Here is a 19,484-nt window from a genome sequence, read left to right as displayed (position 1 = left end):
GCAGTAGGATCAAAACCCAGTGCCATTGTCCTTGGCTTCTCAGTCATCCCTCATTGACCGCCATGTTCAGAGAGTCCAGTTTGATCACATGTTCCATCAGTCCCAGTCCAGCTGTCCTTGATGAGCTCCCAATAGATCAGCCCCACTGTCTCAGTGGGTGGGCACACCCCTCGCGGTCCTAATTTCCCTGCTCATGTTCTCCCTCCTTCTGCTCCTCATTTGGACCATGGATGCTCAGTCCAGTGCTGCAGTGTGGGTCTCTGTCTCTATCTCCATCCACCGCCAGATGAAGGTTTTATGGTGATATGCAAGATATTCATCAATATTGCTATAGGAAGCCGGGCGATGGTGGCGCACGCCTTTAATCCCAGCACTCGGGAGGCAGAGGCAGGCGGATCTCTGTGAGTTCGAGCCCAGCCTGGTCTACAGAGCTAGTTCCAGGACAGGCTCCAAAGCCACAGAGAAACCCTGTCTCGAAAAAAAAAAATATTGCTATAGGAAAGGGCCAGTTCATGCTCCCTCTCCTCAGCTGTCCAAGAAACTGGCTGGGGACATCTCCTTGGACCCCTGGGAACCCCTCTAGAGTCAAGTCTTTTGCCAACCCTAAAATGGCTCCCTTAATTAAGATATATACTTCGCGGCAAACATATCCACCATTCCTCCATCCCAATCATCCCATTCCCCCAAGCTCTCCCCTTCTCACTTTTCTCTCCCCATCTCCCCTTACCCTCACCTCACCCCCGAGCTCCCAATATTTGCCTGGCAATCTTATCTACTTCCATTATCCAGGACGATAACTATATGTTTTTCTTCAGGTTCACCTTCTTATTTAGCTTCTCTAGGATTACGAATTATAGGCTCAATGTCCTTTATTTATGGCTAGAATCCAGTTATAAGTGAGTACATACCATATTCATCTTTTTGGTTCTGGGTTACCTCATTCAGGATAGTGTTTTCTATTTCTATCCATTTTCATGCAAAATTCAAGATGTCATTGTTTTTACCCCTTAGTAGTACTCTAGTGTGTATATATGCCACAATTTCTTTATCCATTCTTCCATTGAGGGACATCTAGGTTGTTTCCAGGTTCTGGCTATTACAAACAATGCTGCTATGACATGGTTGAACAGATGCTTTTGTAGTATGATTGGGTATCTCTTTGGTATATTTCCAAGAGTGGTATTGCTGGATCCTGGGGTAGGTTGATCCCGAATTTCCTGAGAAACCGCCACACTGATTTCCAAAGTGGTTGTACAAGTTTGCATTCCCACCAGCAATGGATGAGTGTTCCCCTTACTCCACATCCTCTCCAGCAAAGGCTATCATTGGTGTTTTTAATTTTAGCCATTCTGACAGGTGTAAGATGATATCTCAAAGTTGTTTTGATTTGCATTTCCCTGATCGCTAAGGAATTTGAGCATGACCTTAAGTGTCTTTTGGCCATTTGAACTTCTTCTGTTGAGAATTCAATGTTCAGTTCAGTACCCCATTTTTAATTGGGTTAATTAGCATTTTAATGTCTAATTTCTTGAGTTCTTTATATATTTTGGAGATCAGACCTTTGTCTGTTGCGGGGTTGGTGAAGATCTTCTCCCAGTCAGTAGGTTGCCTTTTGGTCTTGGTCCTAATGACAGTGTCCTTTGCTTTACATAATCTTCTCAGTTTTAGGAGACCACATTTATTCAATGTTGCCCTTCTTTTCTGTGCTACTGGGGTTAGACGTAGGAAGTGGTCTCCTGTGCCCATATGTTGTAGACTAGTTCCCACTTTCTCTTCTATCAGGTTCAGTGTGTTCAGATTGATATTGAAGTCTTTAATCCATTTGGACTTGAGTTTTGTGCATGGTGATAGATATGGATCAATTTTCACTCTTCTACAGGTTGACAACCAGTTCTGCCAGCGCCATTTGTTGAAGATTCTTTCTTTCTTCCATTGTATATTTTTAATTCCTTTATCGAAAATGAGATGTTCATAGGTTTGTGGGTTAAAATCTGGGTCTTCTATTCGATTCCATTGGTCGACTTCTCTGTTTTTATGCCAATACCAAGCTGTTTTCAATATTGTAGCTCTGCAATAAAGTTTGAAGTCAGGGATGGTAATGCCTCCAGACGTTCCTTTATTGTATACGATTGTTTTGGCTATCCTTGGTTTTTTGTTTTTCCATAAAAGTTGATTATTGTTCTCTCAAGGTCTGTGAAAAATTTTGTTGGGATTTTAATGGAAATTGTGTTGAATTTATAGATTGCCTTTGGTAGAATTGCTATTTTCTCTATGTTGATCCTACCCATACAAAAGCATGGGAAATCCTTCCAATTTCTGGTGTCCTCTTCAATTTCATTCTTCAATGCCTTAAAGTTCTTGTCAAATAGATCTTTCACTTCCTTGGTTAGAGTTACCCCAAGATACTTTGTGCTGTTTGTGGCTATTGTAAAAGGTGAAGTTTCTTTGGATTTCCTCTTTGCTTCTCTATCCTTTGTGTATAGGAAGGCTACTGATTTTTTTTTGAGTTGATCTTGTGTCCTGCCACATCACTGAAGTTTTTTTTCAGCTGTAGAAGTTTTTTGGTAAATGTTTGGGGGTCACTAATGTACACTATCATATCATCTTCAAAAATGAAAGTTTGACTTCTTCCTTTCCAATTCAAATCCCCTTGATCTCCTATAGTTAGAACTTCAAGCACTATCTTGAAGATATATGGTGAAAGTGGACAACCTTGTCTTGTTCCTGATTTTAGTGGCTTTTTCAGCATCTAATGAAACAATCATTAGGTTTTTTTTCTTTCAGTTTATTTATATGGTAGATTACATTGAAAGATTTTCGTATATTGAACTAACTCTGCATCTCAGGGGTGAAGCCTACTTGATTATAATGGATAATTTTTTTAATGTGTTCTTGGATCCTGTTTGCGAGAATTTTATTGAGAATTTTTGCATCAATGTTCATGAATGAGATTGGTCTGTAAGTCTCTTTCTTGATTGGGTCTTTGTGTAGTTTTGGAATCAGGGTAACTAGCTTCATAAAAAGTTTGATAGTGACTCTTCTGATTCTGTTATGTGAAACACATTAGGAGTATAGGTATCAGCTCTTCTCATCAGGTCCTGGGCTTCTTTTGAGTGGGAGGTTTTTTTTTTTTTTTTTTTTTTTTTTATAACAACTTCTATTTCCTCACAAGTATTCAAATTGTTCACCTGGTCTTGATTTAATTTTGGTAAATGGTACTTATCTAAAAACAAGTCCATTTCTTACATTTTCCAACTTTGTGGCATATAAGCTTTTGTAGTAAGATCTAATGATTCTCTGAATTTCCTCAGTGTCTGTTGTTATGTCCCCCTTTTTCATTTCTGATCTTGTTAATTTGCATGTTCTCTCTCTGCCTTTTGATTAGTTTGGATAAAGGTTTGTCAATCTTGTTGACGTTCTCAAAGAACCAGCTCTTTGTTCTATTGATTCTTTGGCTTGTTTTCTGTGTTTCCATTTTGTTGATTTCTGCCCTCAATTTGATTATTTCCAGTCTTCCACTCCTTCTGGGTGAGTGTGCTTCTTTTTTTTTTAGAGCTTTCAGCTGTGCTGTTAAGTCTCCAATGTGGGCTTTCTCCGTTTTTTTAATGTGGATACATAGAGCTATGAACTTTCCTCTTAGGACTGCTTTCATAGTGTCCCATAGGTTTGGGTATGTTGTGTCTTTATTTTTGTTGAATTCAAGGAAGACTTTAATTTCTTTCTTTATTTCTTCCCTGACCCAGGGGTGGTTCAGTAGTTGACTATTCAACTTCCAAGAATTTGTAGGCTTTCTGTGGGTTGAATTATTGTTAAATTCTAACTTTGTTCAATGGTAATCCGATAAGACACAGGTGGTTACTAATATTTTTTTTATCTGTGGAAATTTGCTTAGTTACCAAGTATATGGTCAATTTTCAAGAAGGTTCCATGAGATGCTGAGAAAAAGGTATATCTTTCCTATTTGGGTGGAATGTTCTGTTCTCTAGATGTCTGTTAAGTCCATTTGATTCATTACCTCCATTAATTCTCTTATTTCTCTATTAGGTTTCTGTCTGATTGACCTGTCCATTGGTGAGAGAGGAGTGTTGAAGTCTCCTACTATTAGTGTGTGGGGTTTGATATCTGCCTTGAGTTCTAGTAATGTGTCTTTCACATAAGTGGGTGCTTTTATATTAGGGGCATAGATATTCAGGATTGAGACTTCATCCTGATGGATTGTTCCTGTTATGGGTATAAAGTGTCCATCTCCATCTCTTCTGATTGGTTTTAGTTTGAAGGCAGTTTTGTTAGAAATTAGAATGGCTACACCCGCTTGTTTCTTAGGTCTGTTTGCTTGAAAAACCTTTTCCCAACCCTTTACTCTGAGTAGATGTCTGTCTTTGTGGTTGAGGTGTGTTTCTCATAAACAGCAGAATGTTGGATCCTGTTTTCGTATCCAATCTCTTAGCCTGTGCCTTTGTATAGGTGAATTGAGTCCATTGATATTAAGTGATATTAATGACCAGTGGTTGTTCACTCTGGTTATTATTTTTTTTTCCTTTTTTGGTGGTAGTTTATGTGTTTCCCTTCTTTGAGTTGTGCTGGTGAAGGGTTGCTAGGTTTCTGAGTTATTGTGGTCATTGTTGGATTCCTTGGTTTGTGATTTTCCTTCTATTACTTTCTGTAAGGCTGGATTTGTGGCTACGTATTGTTTAAATTTGTTTTTATCCTGGAAAATTTTGTTTTCTCCATTGATGTTGAATGAAAGCTTGGCTGAGTATAGTGGTCTGGGCTTGCATCCATGGTCTCTTAGTTTCTGCAGCACATCTATCCAAGATCTTCTGGCTTTCATGGTTTCCATAGAGAAGTCAGGTGTAAGTCTGATTGGTTTACCATTATAAGTTACTTGACCTTTTTCCTTTGCAGCTCTTAATATTCTTTCTTTATTCTGTATGTTTTGTGTTTTGATTATTATATGGTGAGGGGATTTTTTTTTTTGATTTAGTCTATTAGGTGTTCTGTATGCTTCTTGAACCTTCATAGGAATATCTTTCTTTAGGTTGGGAAAGTTTTCTTCTATTATTTTGTTGAATATATTTTCTGGACCTTTGAGCTGTAATTCTTCTCCTTCTTCTAACCCTATAATTCTTAGGTTTGGTCTTTTTATTGTGTCCCATATTTCCTGAATGTTTTGTGATGAGAATTTGTTGGATTTGCTATTTTCTTTGATCAGTGCATTTATTTTCTCTATGGTGTCTTCAGCAGCTGAGATGCTTTCTTCTATTTCTTGTATTCTGCTGGTTATGCTTGTTTCTGTAGTCTCTGTTCATTTACCTAGATTTTTCATATCCAGCTGGCCCTCGGTTTGTGTTTTCTTCATTACCTCCATTTCAGTTTTCAAGTCTTGAACTGTTTCCATTATCTCTTTGATTGTTTTTTCTTGGTTTCCTAGGGTATCTTTTCCGGATTTACTCATATCTTCAAACTTTTTGTTATTCTTCTCATCCATTTTGTTAAGGGAGTTTTTCATATCCTGTTTAAGGGAGTCTATCACTTTCATAATGTCAATTTTTTCTACATCTTCTGGATTAGGGTGTTCAGGTCTTCCTGTTGTATGTTCGCTAAGTTCTGGTGTTACCATGTTGTTTTTCAGATTGTTGGAGGAATTCTTGCATTGACGCGTGCCCATCTCTTCCTTCAAATGCTCTCAGGTGGATCTTCTGGTACAGGATCAGGGCCCCTTGCTGTCCAGGGACCTTGCAGACAAAAGGTCTAGTTTGGTGCCTGCAAGCTTAGTGAAACAAAGGAACTCCTGCCCGGTTGTACTCATCACCAGGTCCTGGCCCAAATACAGGCTGAGCTGGGGGTGGGGGGGTCTTATGTCCCCGGAGAAGGTACGGGGCGCCTGTGCAGAAGCTGGGATGGGATAGGAAGAGAGAGTCAGTAGCTGGGGAGAGAAGCCCCTGCAGAATGACCAGAAAGATTAGGGGGTTGAGGAATGTCGGCTCTCCATTTCTGGGGCAGAATGGGGCTTCTGCCACCAGTCCGGAACACACTCACCCCTCCGTTGGATATTCTGGTACAGGATCAGGACCCCTTGCTGGCCAGAGAGCTAGCAGACAAAACCTAGAATAGAACTTTTGAAAATCTCACAGAACTGTAAACTTTGAACATTGGGGTACCATCAATGCATGATGATTTTGTGAGATAAACAGAAAAGTAAAAGTGATTGAAAAGCATCACATGGTGAAGTGGAGGAAAGTAGGATCGAACTTCTATGTAGTGACTTCTATATACTTAGCATTACTTAGAAAATGTTTTGTATTATAATGTGCACTACTGACTGTAATGACTATCTGTGTTTTCTACAGAGGTCGACAGTCACACTCTATCTTCTCATGACAGTAGAGAGGACAGATGTTCCCCAGGCACATACGTGGTACTCATCAAGCAGAGTCCCAGTTTTTCCTTTTACCGGCTTTGAGATATCTGCTCCACTCTTAACCTTCCACCTCTTTTCTCCATTAGAATGATAATGTTGTATGTGCGAAATAAAATAGTGTTTATAACATGCATGCACAGACAATTCTAGGATTTTTTAAATTTATTTAAGAATTTTTTTAATGCATCTTATAATTTTATGAGCAATTCTTGGCCAGATTTAATTTGAGGGTGGTGAGATCTCTTAGAACTTTCTGTGCTTTTGTCATGGTATATGAATTTCCTGCATTTCACATAAGAAGTCAGTCAGATTGTACTCATACTCATATGTGTGTATGAGGGGGATTGGTGTGTACATGACTCTTCAACGATGGCAGTAATTAATACGAGCTCATGACAAGGACATTTCATTAGCAACAAGTGTGTTTATTAAACACTGACTAAGTAAAAGTTTTGTTTGAGAAATAGAGAAAAGTGATTTTTAAAGTTTGGTCCCGCAAAGGATCCATGAGGTATAAAGATTGATAGTTCAATTTCAAAAATAATCCTAATTTAAAATAACGCTTAATAATCTCTAATACAAAGAACTCCAAAGTGGAATCAGAGAAATTTAAAATTATTAAAGTAAACTGTAATATGACTTTCTTTGGTAGACCAGGAGGGCTACAAAGTTTGATATTTTGATCACATGTATAAAAGTTCCCCAGGGCTTAGGATAGGGTTCTTTGCATAAAGTGCTTGTGTAAGATGAGAACTTGAATTATGATCCCCAGCACCCATTTGAAAACCCCTCACTCCTGCAGTCTCAGTGCTAAGAAGCAGAGACAGATGGACCCCTGGGGTCTACTGGCAAGCCATTCTAGCTGAAACCCAGAGCCCCCAGGACCAGTGAAAGACACTGTCTCAGAAAATAAGATCCTACTGAGGAGTACATCACAATGTCAGCCTCTGACCTCAACACATCACCCTCACAGGAAAGCTCACCTGCTCCTGACACACATATACATCACACATCTCTGTCACACACACACACATATACCCACAGTTCCCCATTTCATTCACCAATATTTTCCATCATTTGAATAGGAGATTGATTTTATTATGTATTAATTATACAAAGGAACAGATTTTATTATAACGTTTGCATACACTCATGAAATGTGCTCTGATGATAGTCACATACACCTGGTAACCTTTCTAGGTTTCCTCTCTCCTTCCCTTTTTACACCCTAAGTACTCCCACTTCTGTGTCCACACACCTTCTCCCAAAATTATACACTTATAAAAAGGGGGGGATACTTGTCTTTTGGGTCTGACTTATTTTGTTTGGCACAATAATATTAAATTCCATCTAGTTTCATATAGACCACATGATTTGGTTCTTCTTTATGGCTAGTTAAAACTCTGGTGTGGATATATGCTACACTTTCTATATCTATGGAATGAATTTAAATGTAAGAGTCCTATTTTGATTTGGGCTTTCATAAAATTTGAAATATCTTTACAGGGTTGTTCAAAATTCTACTATTGTAAAACTCTTAGAAGAGAGATGTATATGCCTTTTTAGTGGTATATTTGGAAAAGAATGTCTTGGTACTTTCTCTTCTCTGTTATATTGTTATATTGTTTTTTGCTGATATTTTATCCCACTATACACACAGTCTATCTTTCAGTACATAAGACTTTCTCGTTGTGGAAAATTTGTTTAACTGTGCAAAGATGTGTTGCTGTTTTTTACCTGATTTGTAAAAGGCGCCTTATTGTTCTAATAAAAGCTAAACAGCCAATAGCAAGGGAAGAGCTATAGCAAGGGAAGAGCTATAGGTGGAACTTCTAGGCAGGGAGAATAAGTAGGAGGAGGAATTTAGGATGAGGTGGTGTCAAGGGAGAAGAGAAAAGAAAAGGAGACAGTGGGTAGATTGGCCAGATAGACAAACATGGAAGATGCAGCAAAGTCAGACTTACAGAATAAAGAAAGTTAAAAAGCCCTGAGACAAACCGTAGATGAACAAAAACAACTTAACATTAAAAAGCTAGTGGGGCAAAGCCTAAGCTAAAGCCAAGCATTCATAATTAATAATAAGTCCCCATGAGAAGCTGATAGGAGGCCCAAAGAAAATGCCAACTACACTTTCTCTTTGGACATATACCTTAAGAAGTTCTGTCAGTCCTTGCACATGATAGTATATTCTCAAACCTAAACATTATCCAGGTCTAGGTGGTGTGAGTAATTTAGAATTCCTCAAAATATTATATAGACTTTTGACTCCCATTTTATGGACTTTGAAGTATTCTATGATTCAAACTAAGTCAGCAGTGTTTCCTCAAAAAGGTTTTATGAAATTTCTGAAATGATAGATGATTTGTTGTTAACTTATCAACCAAGTGTGAATAATGGATTCTTCTTTTTGCTAATAAATATACTTTGCTTGCTCTCACCACCCGTGTGTGTGTGTGTGTGTGTGTGTGTGTGTGTGTGTGTGTGTGTGTGAAAGAGAGAGAGACATGTGCGTGCATATACAAATGATTTCGTAAGCTTCACTACTTTATGTTTTGCAAAATTAACTTTAGCTGTTACTTACCTTTGGGTGTTAGTGTGATTTTTTTCTTTTAACTATCATTCATATACATTTAATTTTTTGTATGGCATGATATATTGGTTTTACCTGTACCCGCATTATTAGATTGTAAATTCATTGAACAGAGGATCCCTGATTTGTTCAATCACTACTGCCCATGATACTTAGTACTTTGAATATAAATAAAACAGTTACGATAAGCAGGTAGTCAAGATGGTTTTGTGGTTTTTTTTCCAGATTTGGTGCATTTGACTTGTGTGTCTTCTAAAACAGCAAGAGAAGATTTAGAACCAGTAGTACAGAAATTGTTTACTCCATATACAGAAATGGAAGCAGGTAAGAAAATAGGGCAGTTGTGGTGGACAGTTAATGTAACATGATATTCCCCTTAGATATCTCAGGAACTGAACTGAGCCTGAATTAAAGTTCAGTATTTTAATTTTTTTATTCAGCAATTACTCCCACATATTTACTAAGGATTTTGAACATAGTCATTGCACAAAGAAAAGATGTGCAGTCTTTATTGTTAAGGGAAAGTACTCACACGTATAGACAAAAACCCCATAATTATCAAATGCACATTTATATGCATACATACTCACATGCCTGAGAAAGGGGAAGTACTGTTGGGAAATTTATTAATTAATTTTGGTAGTATTACAGGCACTTTTTCATAGCTATATTTCTTTTGCAGGATTTTTATGAAAAATATATAGTTCTTTATAAAATGTTTATTTAACTTTCAAAAGATTAAAATATTAATTGGCAAGTATATAAGTCCTGACTATAATTATCTTTAAAGTGCTATATGCCAAATACTTAGCTTTACAAATTGTATCTGTTTCTGACTCATAGTTAAAGAATACATTTCCACTTTGAACTTTTAAAATCACCTCACCCATAGTACGGTACACCTAGTAGCTCTGAGTGGAAAAAAATATTGCATATATAATATGTGAGTGATCAAAAATATAATGTGATAACTCTTCTTCATGTGTGTGAAGTAAAGGTCATTTTCATTAAAGCATTTTTGTGTTCTCTAGATCCCTTTCACTGTCTTCCCTTCTTACATTGCAGTGTTCTTTAAATGATACATTTATTCAGCCAGCCATTTGTTTTTATTCCTAGTGTTTATGTATTTCGGTCTCCTGTGTGTTGACTACTTTCTTAATGCAGAGATGATACAGAGTGAGATATAAACATTTACATATAAGACACAGTGTTCTATTTATACCTGCTAATGTCATTTCTTTTTGAAACCCCCAGTTGTATAAATTCTTTCAATCTGAAAAACTTCATTTGAGTTTAAATTTAGTCTATTTATGTATATTTTTCATTTGAATGTATTGTATGAATGTTTGAGTTACTGTTAAAATTTTGATTTCTAACTTATAATATATACAACCATATTCCTCAAACTAATGTAGAGTCTTCAGGCTTTAATTGCATCTGTATCTTGCTCATAACCAAGATTATCATTTTCATAGTGTCTCCGTTATAATTGCAGTTTATCACTGTGCCACACAATACACTTAACATATCATTATTCCTCACTTTTTAACTACATTTAATTTTCTGGTTTACAAAATCAAGCTGGCGGAAATTGCATGTTGGCTAACTAGCATCCACTAGCCATTTTAGATTTTTAAGATTAACCTTAATGGTTCAAGTGATCCCGGTTTGAAATGATGTATTGTTTGGAACCCCAGGGAAATTCTTTAGCAAGAACTATGCCAGAGGGGTCCTCAGGTGCACCGAGGCACTGCAGAGCTAGTTTGCACTGACACATAGGCCTTTTGATCATCAGGATGAGGTAGTGGTCATATTTTAATTAAAATGTCAGAACAAATACTGTTGGAGTTATTGAAAATGAATCACCAGATAAAGTGAGCACTGGGCCATGGCAGGTCAAAGAGGCAAAGTCACCTGCAGAAGAGAACTCAATTCATTTTCCTGCCTAAATGAGGGAGAAGCAACTTTGCGAGCAATATGAACTTTTCATACATTAAAACACATTCTTCTCTTGCAGAAGCTTGTATGTCTACAGGCTTTTATTGTCTTTTGGTTATTCGGCAATCATCTGAAACTTTGTGGTTTAGAGCATTGTCAATAATTTTGCTGAAACATGTAGCAGCAGAAGAATGCTGTGTGGCCTTGTTTGTTTCTCCATGGAGTTCAACATTCTCCATGGTGTTGTGCATTCTGAACCTTTATGAAAATTAGCCTCATCACCTTACAGGAAAGTTCGTTTCCTACAAAGGATGGTGTTCTCTTTACCACTATAAGACTGATTGACAGTGTGTGTTTGGGGGTGGCGGGCAGATTGTGGTAAGGTTCTGAAGACAGTACCTTATCTTTCTTACCTTTCAGGTTCATGAATAGCAGCCAGAAGTATTCAGACTGTCCTCTCCAAAGAAATCATTGTACTCATACCCACCCACCAGGCTCCTTTAAGCACATCAAATATCTCTAAATCTTTGTCTATGTTTTAGTCTAAAGAAATATCAGATGATTTATGCTTAATGAGCCTCATTCTATAGGTTAAAAAATCAGGTCATTTCTTACAATTCATTTTCTTGTGTAGGGTCTAGGTTATCCTTGTAAACATTGAGAGGTGATAAACTGAGTGCTATGCGGGTCTCACTGACAGAACTGTACTGATTTCTTATTTTACCCAGAAATAGAAGATTTTTCAATACAAGGTAAAGCCGGAATTTTGTTAGTACAGTATGTATAAATGTCTAGAATCTAGTATTATCATAGCATCATCTTCTTTTTATTTTTTTAACCCTCCAATCTGCCTGGTTTGTCGAGTTGCCTCATTTATTGTAATCATTTCTATCTCTAAGAGCAATGCTTCCTAAAAACAAATTCCCTTCACAGATGAGTGTGAATTTGGTGGCTTGTAAGGATATTAACTGTACCAGGAAAGCAAATGCCATATCTTAATTTCTGGTTTTTATTTCACTTTTATATTCCAGGGCTTATGCAGCTTAGCTAAATGATTTTACTTGTTTCCTGCCCATGGCATGTACCTAGAAACATATCTTGCTTTTATTTGGTTTGCCTTCACTGATTTTCTTTTCCCTCTTTATTCAGTACATACACTTGTTTAATTACCACAAAATCTTATTCTCTGTCACCTCTTACCTCCTTAGTCTAGCATGTCATCTAATTGATCTGATTGAAATGAGCTATTATTTAGTAGCTTTAGTAGTTTTAACTATTATTTGCTTCAGAGTGTATATTGTTTTTCCAGCGCTCTCTCTCTCTCTCTCTCTCTCTCTCTCTCTCTCTCTCTCTCTCTCTCTCTCTCTCTCTCTTTCTATCTCTATCTCTCTGTCTGTCTCTCTCTCTCTCTCTCTACCTCCAGCTGACCTCCAAGAAAGATGAAGCAATTACATGTCTCTTTGAAGGTTCTAAGGTCAAAGCTTGATGGCTCCCTTGTATCCAGACCATTGATCTTCAGACTATGTCAATTTTCACTTTCAACAGAGTTGCTTGTTAAAGCCTTAACCTTTGTGAAATCTCTTTCCTAAAATCTGTTGAACTATTCATTTCAGCTGTCTTGTATTGAATGAAAGCTGTCCTCAAAGGCAGAGAACACTTATGAACTAGAAGATAGGTTCACCTAATATTTACCTAGATATGACCTGGGTCCTACTAAAGACCTTCCACACCTTAGCTCATTTTCCTGCTGTGGTGTTTGATGCCATTACACATAGATGGCATTTCCCCGCAGTGTTTGATACATGATGCAGAGGTTGTGTTTTTAAATAAATTCTCACAGTTTAGTGAAGCTAAACTCACTAGTCAGTTTAATAAAACTCAAATGAAATTAACTATGAAATACCGTTTTTTTACAGCTTTTGTTAATAAGTAGTTTTTGCTGTGTAATGTGTCTCTGCATGAATTAGTGGTCCCTCAGACTCAGATCTTAGCATCAGTATGAGATTCATTTCCTTGGGGCTGGAGAAAAGAATCAGTGGTTAAGAATTTCTGCTCTTCCTAAGAACCTGGCTTCAATTTCTAGTACCCACATGGCAGCTCACAACTGTCTCCAGTTCCTGAGGGATTTTTATGCCCTATTCTAGCTTCTGCATGCAAGTGGTGCACAGCCAAACTCCATTCAAACCACTACCTACCCACATAAAATAGACAATTATGATAAATTGAAGACTCCTTATAAGAGCACTTCTTTCATTCAGTTCCTTATCTTTTCACCCTAATAATTATGAATTATTCAGGGCAAATAAGAAAATATGGCATATAGCTCTTCCTACAGAAGACGTATTTAAAATTATATAAAATTTATTTATTCTGGGGCCTAGGGCATTCTTATTAATTGAATGATATATTTAGCTAAAATTGTTCTACATTGTTTACTAATTCAATAAGAACAGTAATTGAATAATTACAACTTTAACATTTTCTTGATGATTCACACAGTGTCTCACAGAGTTTCACTACTGTCATAAACATTCCTTATTACCATTATGCAGACTTTTGACTTTTTGGCAGAGTTGGGCTAGAGAAAACTATAATCGATACATGTGATAACAGCAGTTTTTTCTGTCTTCAACCAAAGAAATTTTAATTATAACATTTTAAAAGAAAAGAGGCAGAGGAATGATCATTACTATAATAAGAAATGAGCTGTAGGAATTGAGATTAACAAGATTGAACCTTTCTATAAACACTTTATATTTTCATTATGGAGAATATTACCAAAATGCATTCATAAATTATTTAGTGAATGTATTTTGTGTGCCAGGCCCGGTATTAGAAGAAAATGTTAAATACAGGGGAATCAGAACTAAGTCTACTCCATCTGTATGTCCCCAGATCTTATGTCATTGCCTGACATGCATAATGGATGCCTGCTGCTCAGAGAGAACTTGTACTCACAATGACATTTGACCTAGTGGCCTCATTTTTTTGCAAATTCCTTTTGTTGTTTGCCATTAATTTTGTGATCCAGTAACATAAAGCATTAGAGTGAGAGTTAGTATATATCATTTTAAATTCTGTATGTGTTATTTTAAGTAGTATTTTTAAAGCTATTATTCATATGCCATAAAATTTTCACATTTCAGGTGAAGCTCCAAGTTTTAAAAGCTATAGTCATAGAACTGTCTAAACAGCTGTAGAAACAACTGTAAAACACTTCTGATTCTGCCCTCTGCCAAAAAATTTTCATATCCATAAATAGCCACCTGACCTTTGTCCCCAACCCCCTTCCCTGACCTCTAAAGTACCCATTAATTCCTATCTCTATTTGCTATGCTTTTGTTTATTCTGAATAATATCAGTTTATATGATTGTCATCTTATATGTATATACTATTAAGTTACTATATAGCATTAAGTTGTTTTTCTATCTGAAACATGATTTATGTTATCTTTTCACTTAGGGGAGATAAATTAAGGGTGGCTAGGATTGTAAGAACTTTAATATTTTGTTGCATCCATCCATTCATTCATTTTTGTGTGCATCTGTAGGCATTGGTCAGAGAACAATTCAGGAATTGTTTCTCTCCTTCCATCATGTGAGTCCCACACATGATGGCACACCAGTCTTCAGGCATAGTAACCAGGGTCTTAACCTGCTGAGCCATCTTGCTAACCTTTGAGAATAATTTCTAAAATCTACCTTCTTCTGGACTGAAAAGATTTCATTGTGTGAAATGCCATATTTCACCTTAGAGTTTGTGTTTTCACATTCAGTAATTGCTTATTTATTTATTTTTGTATTGAGAAAAGCAAGAAAAAAAAAACAAGTTTCCACCTCCTCCCAGCCTCCCATTTCCCTCCCCCTCCTCCCACCCTTCTCCCCCTCCTCCCACTCCTCTCCCCCTCCCTCTCCAGTCCAAAGAGCAGTCAGGGTTCCCTGCCCTGTGGTAAGTCCTAGGTCCTCCCCCCTCCGTCCATATCTAGGAAGGTGAACATCCAAACTGGCTAGGCTCCCACAAAGCCAGCACATTGCGTACAATCAAAACCCCGTGCCATTGTTCTTGGCTTCTCATCAGCCCTCATTGTTCACCATTTTCAGAGAGGGGCATTTTATACTCATAACAGGAACAGTTCATCAGGATGAAGTCTCAATCCTGAATATCTATGCCCCTAATATAAAAGCACCCACATACAAAAAAGAAACATTGCTAAAACTCAAGGCAGCCATCAAACCGCACACACTAATAGTAGGAGACTTTAACACTCCTCTCTCACCAATGGACAGGTCAATCAGACAGAAACCTAACAGAGAAATAAGAGAATTAATGGAGGTAATGAATCAAATGGACTTAACAGACATCTATAGAACATTCCACCCAAATAGGAAAGAATATACCTTCTTCTCTGCAGCTCATGGAACTTTCTCAAAAATCGACCACATAGTCGGTAACAAAGCAAACATCCACAGTTACAAAAAAATATTTGTAACCACCTGTGTCTTATCAGATCACCATGGATTAAAGTTAGAATTCAACAACAATGCTACCCGCAGAAAGCCTACAAACTCAGGGAAACTGAACAGTCAACTACTGAACCATACCTGGATTAAGGAAGAAATAAAGAAAGAAATTAAAGTCTTCCTGGAATTCAATGAAAATAAAGAAACAACATACTCAAACTTATGGGACACTATGAAAGCAGGCCTAAGAGGAAAGTTCATAGCACTAAGTGCCCACTTAAAGAAAACAGAGAAAGCTCACATTGGAGACTTAACAGCCCACCTGAAAGCTCTAGAAAAAAAAGAAGCAGACTCACCTAGGAGGAGTAGAAGACTGGAAATAATCAAACTGAGGGCTGAAATCAACAAAATAGAAACACAGAAAACAATCCATAGAATCAATGAAACAAAAAGCTGGTTCCTGGAGAAAATCAACAAGATTGACAAACCCCTATCCAAACTAATCAAACGGCAGAGAGCGAATTTGCAAATTAATAAGATCAGAAATGAAAAGGGGGACATAACCACAGACACAGAGGAAATTCAGAGAATCATTAGATCTTACTACAAAAGCCTATATGCCACAAAACTGGAAAATGTAAAGGAAATGGACACTTTTTTAGATAAATACCATATACCAAAGTTAAACCAGGACCAGGTGAACAATCTAAATAGACCTGTTAGTCACGAAGAATTAGAAGCGGTTATCAAAAACCTCCCTACCAAAAAAAGCCCAGGATCAGATGGTTTCAATGTGGAATTCTATCAGAACTTCCAAGAAGAGCTAATACCTATACTCCTTAATGTATTTTACAGTATAGAAACAGAAGAGTCATTATCAAATTCCTTTTATGAAGCTACAGTTACTCTGATACCAAAACCGCACAAAGACTCAACCAAGAAAGAGAATTATAGACCAATCTCACTCATGAACATCGATGCAAAAAGCCTCATCAAAATACTGGCAAACTGAATCCAAGAACACATCAGAAAAATTATCCATTATGATCAAGTAGGCTTCATCCCAGGGATGCAGGGCTGGTTAAACATATGAAAATCTATCAATGTAATCCATCATATAAATAAACTGAAAGAAAAAAATCATATGATCATTTCATTAGATGCTGAAAAAGCATTTGACAAAATTCAACATCCCTTTATGATAAAAGTCTTGGAAAGATTAGAGATACAAGGGTCATACCGAAATATAATAAAAGCTATATACAGCAAGCCGACAGCTAACATCAAATTAAATGGAGAGAAACTCAAAGCCATCCCACTAAACTCAGGAACACGACAAGGCTGTCCACTCTCACCATACCTCTTCAATATAGTGCTTGAAGTTCTAGCAATAGCAATAAGACAACATAAGGGGATCAAGGGGATTCGAATTGGAAAGGAAGATGTGAAACTTTCGTTATTTGCAGTAATTGCTTATTTATAAAAATATTTTCTATAAAGTCTAATCATGACTTTGTTCGTATTTGGCCATATAGTATAATAAATTATGATTTTCAATTTGATAAAATTTATTTTTACTTCCAGAAAATGAACATATTGAAAAGCCAAGGATTCTATGGGCACTGTATTTCAATATGAGAGATTCATCAGATATCAGCAGAGATTGTTATAATGATTTACCATCCAACGTTTATGTGTGCTCTGGCCCAGACTGTGATCTAGGAAATGATAATGCAGTCAAACAGGTACGGCATGGCATTTCTTAGTTTTGTATTAAAAAAATTGATATACTGGGATAAGTGAGTGGTTTTTATCCTCCTGGGTAGAGGGGAAAGAAAGTAGTAAAACATCTTTCTTTTTCATTTAATAATCATTGGCTTTTTGTCTGTGAACTACATTGCTACCTTAAATACTCTATCAACTGTTTTACCTCCTTAAATTGTATAAGGAATTATAAAGGCTTATTTATGAGAACTACTTTGAGAATAAATAATGAAAATTTTAGAAATATATATTGCTAAAATGAATTTGAAATGCCAATATTCTTAAATATTGCTTCTAATAATTATTGGATTATTGGTGCATATTTAAAAAAAAAATGTTGTTCTCCAGGAGCCTAAGCCATTTCCAGGAAGGTTAGAACAAGCAAAGTATGTAAGATTTTTTTTCTTTTTCTTTTTGTTTTTTTTTTTTTTTTTCTTTTTCATGACAGGGTTTCTTTATGTAGCTTTGCAACCTGTCCTGGAACTCACTCTGTAGAACAGGGTGGCCTCAAACTCACAGAAATCCACCTGCCTCTGCCTCCTGAGTTTTGGGATTAAAGGTGTTCGCCACCAACGCCCGACATATGTAAGATAATTTTACAATGGTCTCATGCATTTCTTAATCTTGGAGAGAATGAGTAATGTAATTTTACGTAATGAACATAACACCATTAATGTTTTGACTCAAGCCAGTGCCTCCAAAGCTGCTGTTATAGTTGCCAAAAAGTATGTTAAATCCATGTGGACAATTCTAGGTAGAACGGTGAAGAAGGGCACACTTATTTTAGATGCCAAAGGTACACTCTGATTCCAGTAAGCAGAAGATTCTTAGGACATATTTTAAAAACCCCCTTTTTACCTTGATAGGAAGAAAAGAAGAGAAGGCATGCTTTTAGGCAAATGTGGAAACTTTTGTCAGGTCCTTTTGGTACTTTCATCATTTAATCAACAAGTCAATAATTTAATGATTTTTAGTAAATTTTGTTCTTCGCAATTCCATGTATGTACTTTGTGTGTTCTAAATACTCTTTTACCCATTCCTATTTCCTTGCCAACCATATCAGTAATCTCCCCCTACACACACACACACACACACACACAGAGAGAGAGAGAGAGAGAGAGAGAGAGAGAGAGAGAGAGAGAGAGAGAGAGACTGACTGACAGACAGACTGACAGACACCCTACAAATCTCTTTCCCTGTTTACCAGCTTTGGTTTTGTTTAATGCCTCCATACAGTTTAATTAAGGCCAAGTATGTAACCGTAATTTCAAAACTAACCTTGAGGACCTGAACTAATTAGTATGCAATGGGTTACTCTGCCTCCCCAGTCCTAGAATCTATTGGTTACCAAAATATATGCAGTAAGTGTAGATCACCTTCAGTCCCATCTCCTTCTCTGTACCTGGCAGTTATGAGGGTCTAGCTTCTGTGAACACAGCTGTTATGAATTCATGGTTGCCATGGCTATATCTTTCTTACTTAAAAGATGGTATTTCATGTCTTCTTTCCACCCCCTTGTCAGCAGTTTCCTGAGTTTTATGGAATGTGTGTATGTGGGTGGGGGTGACTCTAAGACCACAGAAGACATGAATTCAATTATATTCTCACCAGTAGCAGCGATCTTTTAGTACCAAGTAGTTTTATTGAATCCTTAAAATACCCTTTCGTCACAGCAATAATGTATGAATAGTGATGCAGCCTTTTGCTATAATTTTATAAGTCATCATTAGAGCCTAATATTGGTCTTTGAAAATTATGCTAGACCCTGAGCAATGTCACACAAACAGGGAATTACATCTCGTACCCATAGCTTAAGATTTGCATTTATGTCTTAAGCTAATAATGTTGTTTTTACTTAGTGACCCATTTTTCTTGAAAGAAGAAAATTTTCAAAAACCCTTTATCTAATTAACTTTGGTTAGGCTGGTATTTTTTCTGAGTAAACAAAACATTGTTTAAACCAAAATAGGAGAATTTTAAAGTAAAGATTTATAATACAAGTGCTTTTATATATATACTGTATACTAGAAGATTACAGTTAAAAGGCAATTTTTCAACACAGTAGTTTGCTTCACAGAAAGGTAACTTTCATGGGTTATATGAAATATAATGAAGAAAACAGCATTAATGTTTAAATACTCACTAACATGTTATATCTTATATCCACTTGAGGAAAAGTATGCTTTCTTTAAAGAGCATCAGTAATATTTATACATTGCCAATTTATTTGGATAAATTAAGCTCTAATTCCAGTATATCATCATGTGATTATATGAGTTACCTATTGCCAACTTCTGTTTTCTAATTAAG

At 36.7% G+C, this 19,484-nt stretch overlaps 1 protein-coding gene across 1 annotated transcript in view; it reads left to right on the top strand.

Annotated features, from left to right (window-relative positions):
* LOC121441087 (rab proteins geranylgeranyltransferase component A 1) overlaps positions 1 to 19,484 on the top strand; it is a 172,142-nt gene that overhangs the window by 147,875 nt on the left and 4,783 nt on the right. The window contains exons 13-14 of the mRNA XM_041642219.1: positions 9,237 to 9,335; positions 16,995 to 17,155. Of these exons, the coding sequence (XP_041498153.1) occupies positions 9,237 to 9,335; positions 16,995 to 17,155 (260 nt within the window). The remainder of the gene's footprint in view (positions 1 to 9,236; positions 9,336 to 16,994; positions 17,156 to 19,484) is intronic.

The sequence above is a fragment of the Microtus oregoni genome, unplaced genomic scaffold (assembly GCF_018167655.1).
Source record: "Microtus oregoni isolate MIOR12 unplaced genomic scaffold, Mior012 000073F_002, whole genome shotgun sequence".
NCBI classification, from domain to species: Eukaryota; Metazoa; Chordata; class Mammalia; order Rodentia; family Cricetidae; genus Microtus; species Microtus oregoni.
The sequence above is the reverse complement of the archived record's forward strand: the minus strand, read 5'-3'. Positions and strand labels throughout refer to the sequence as shown.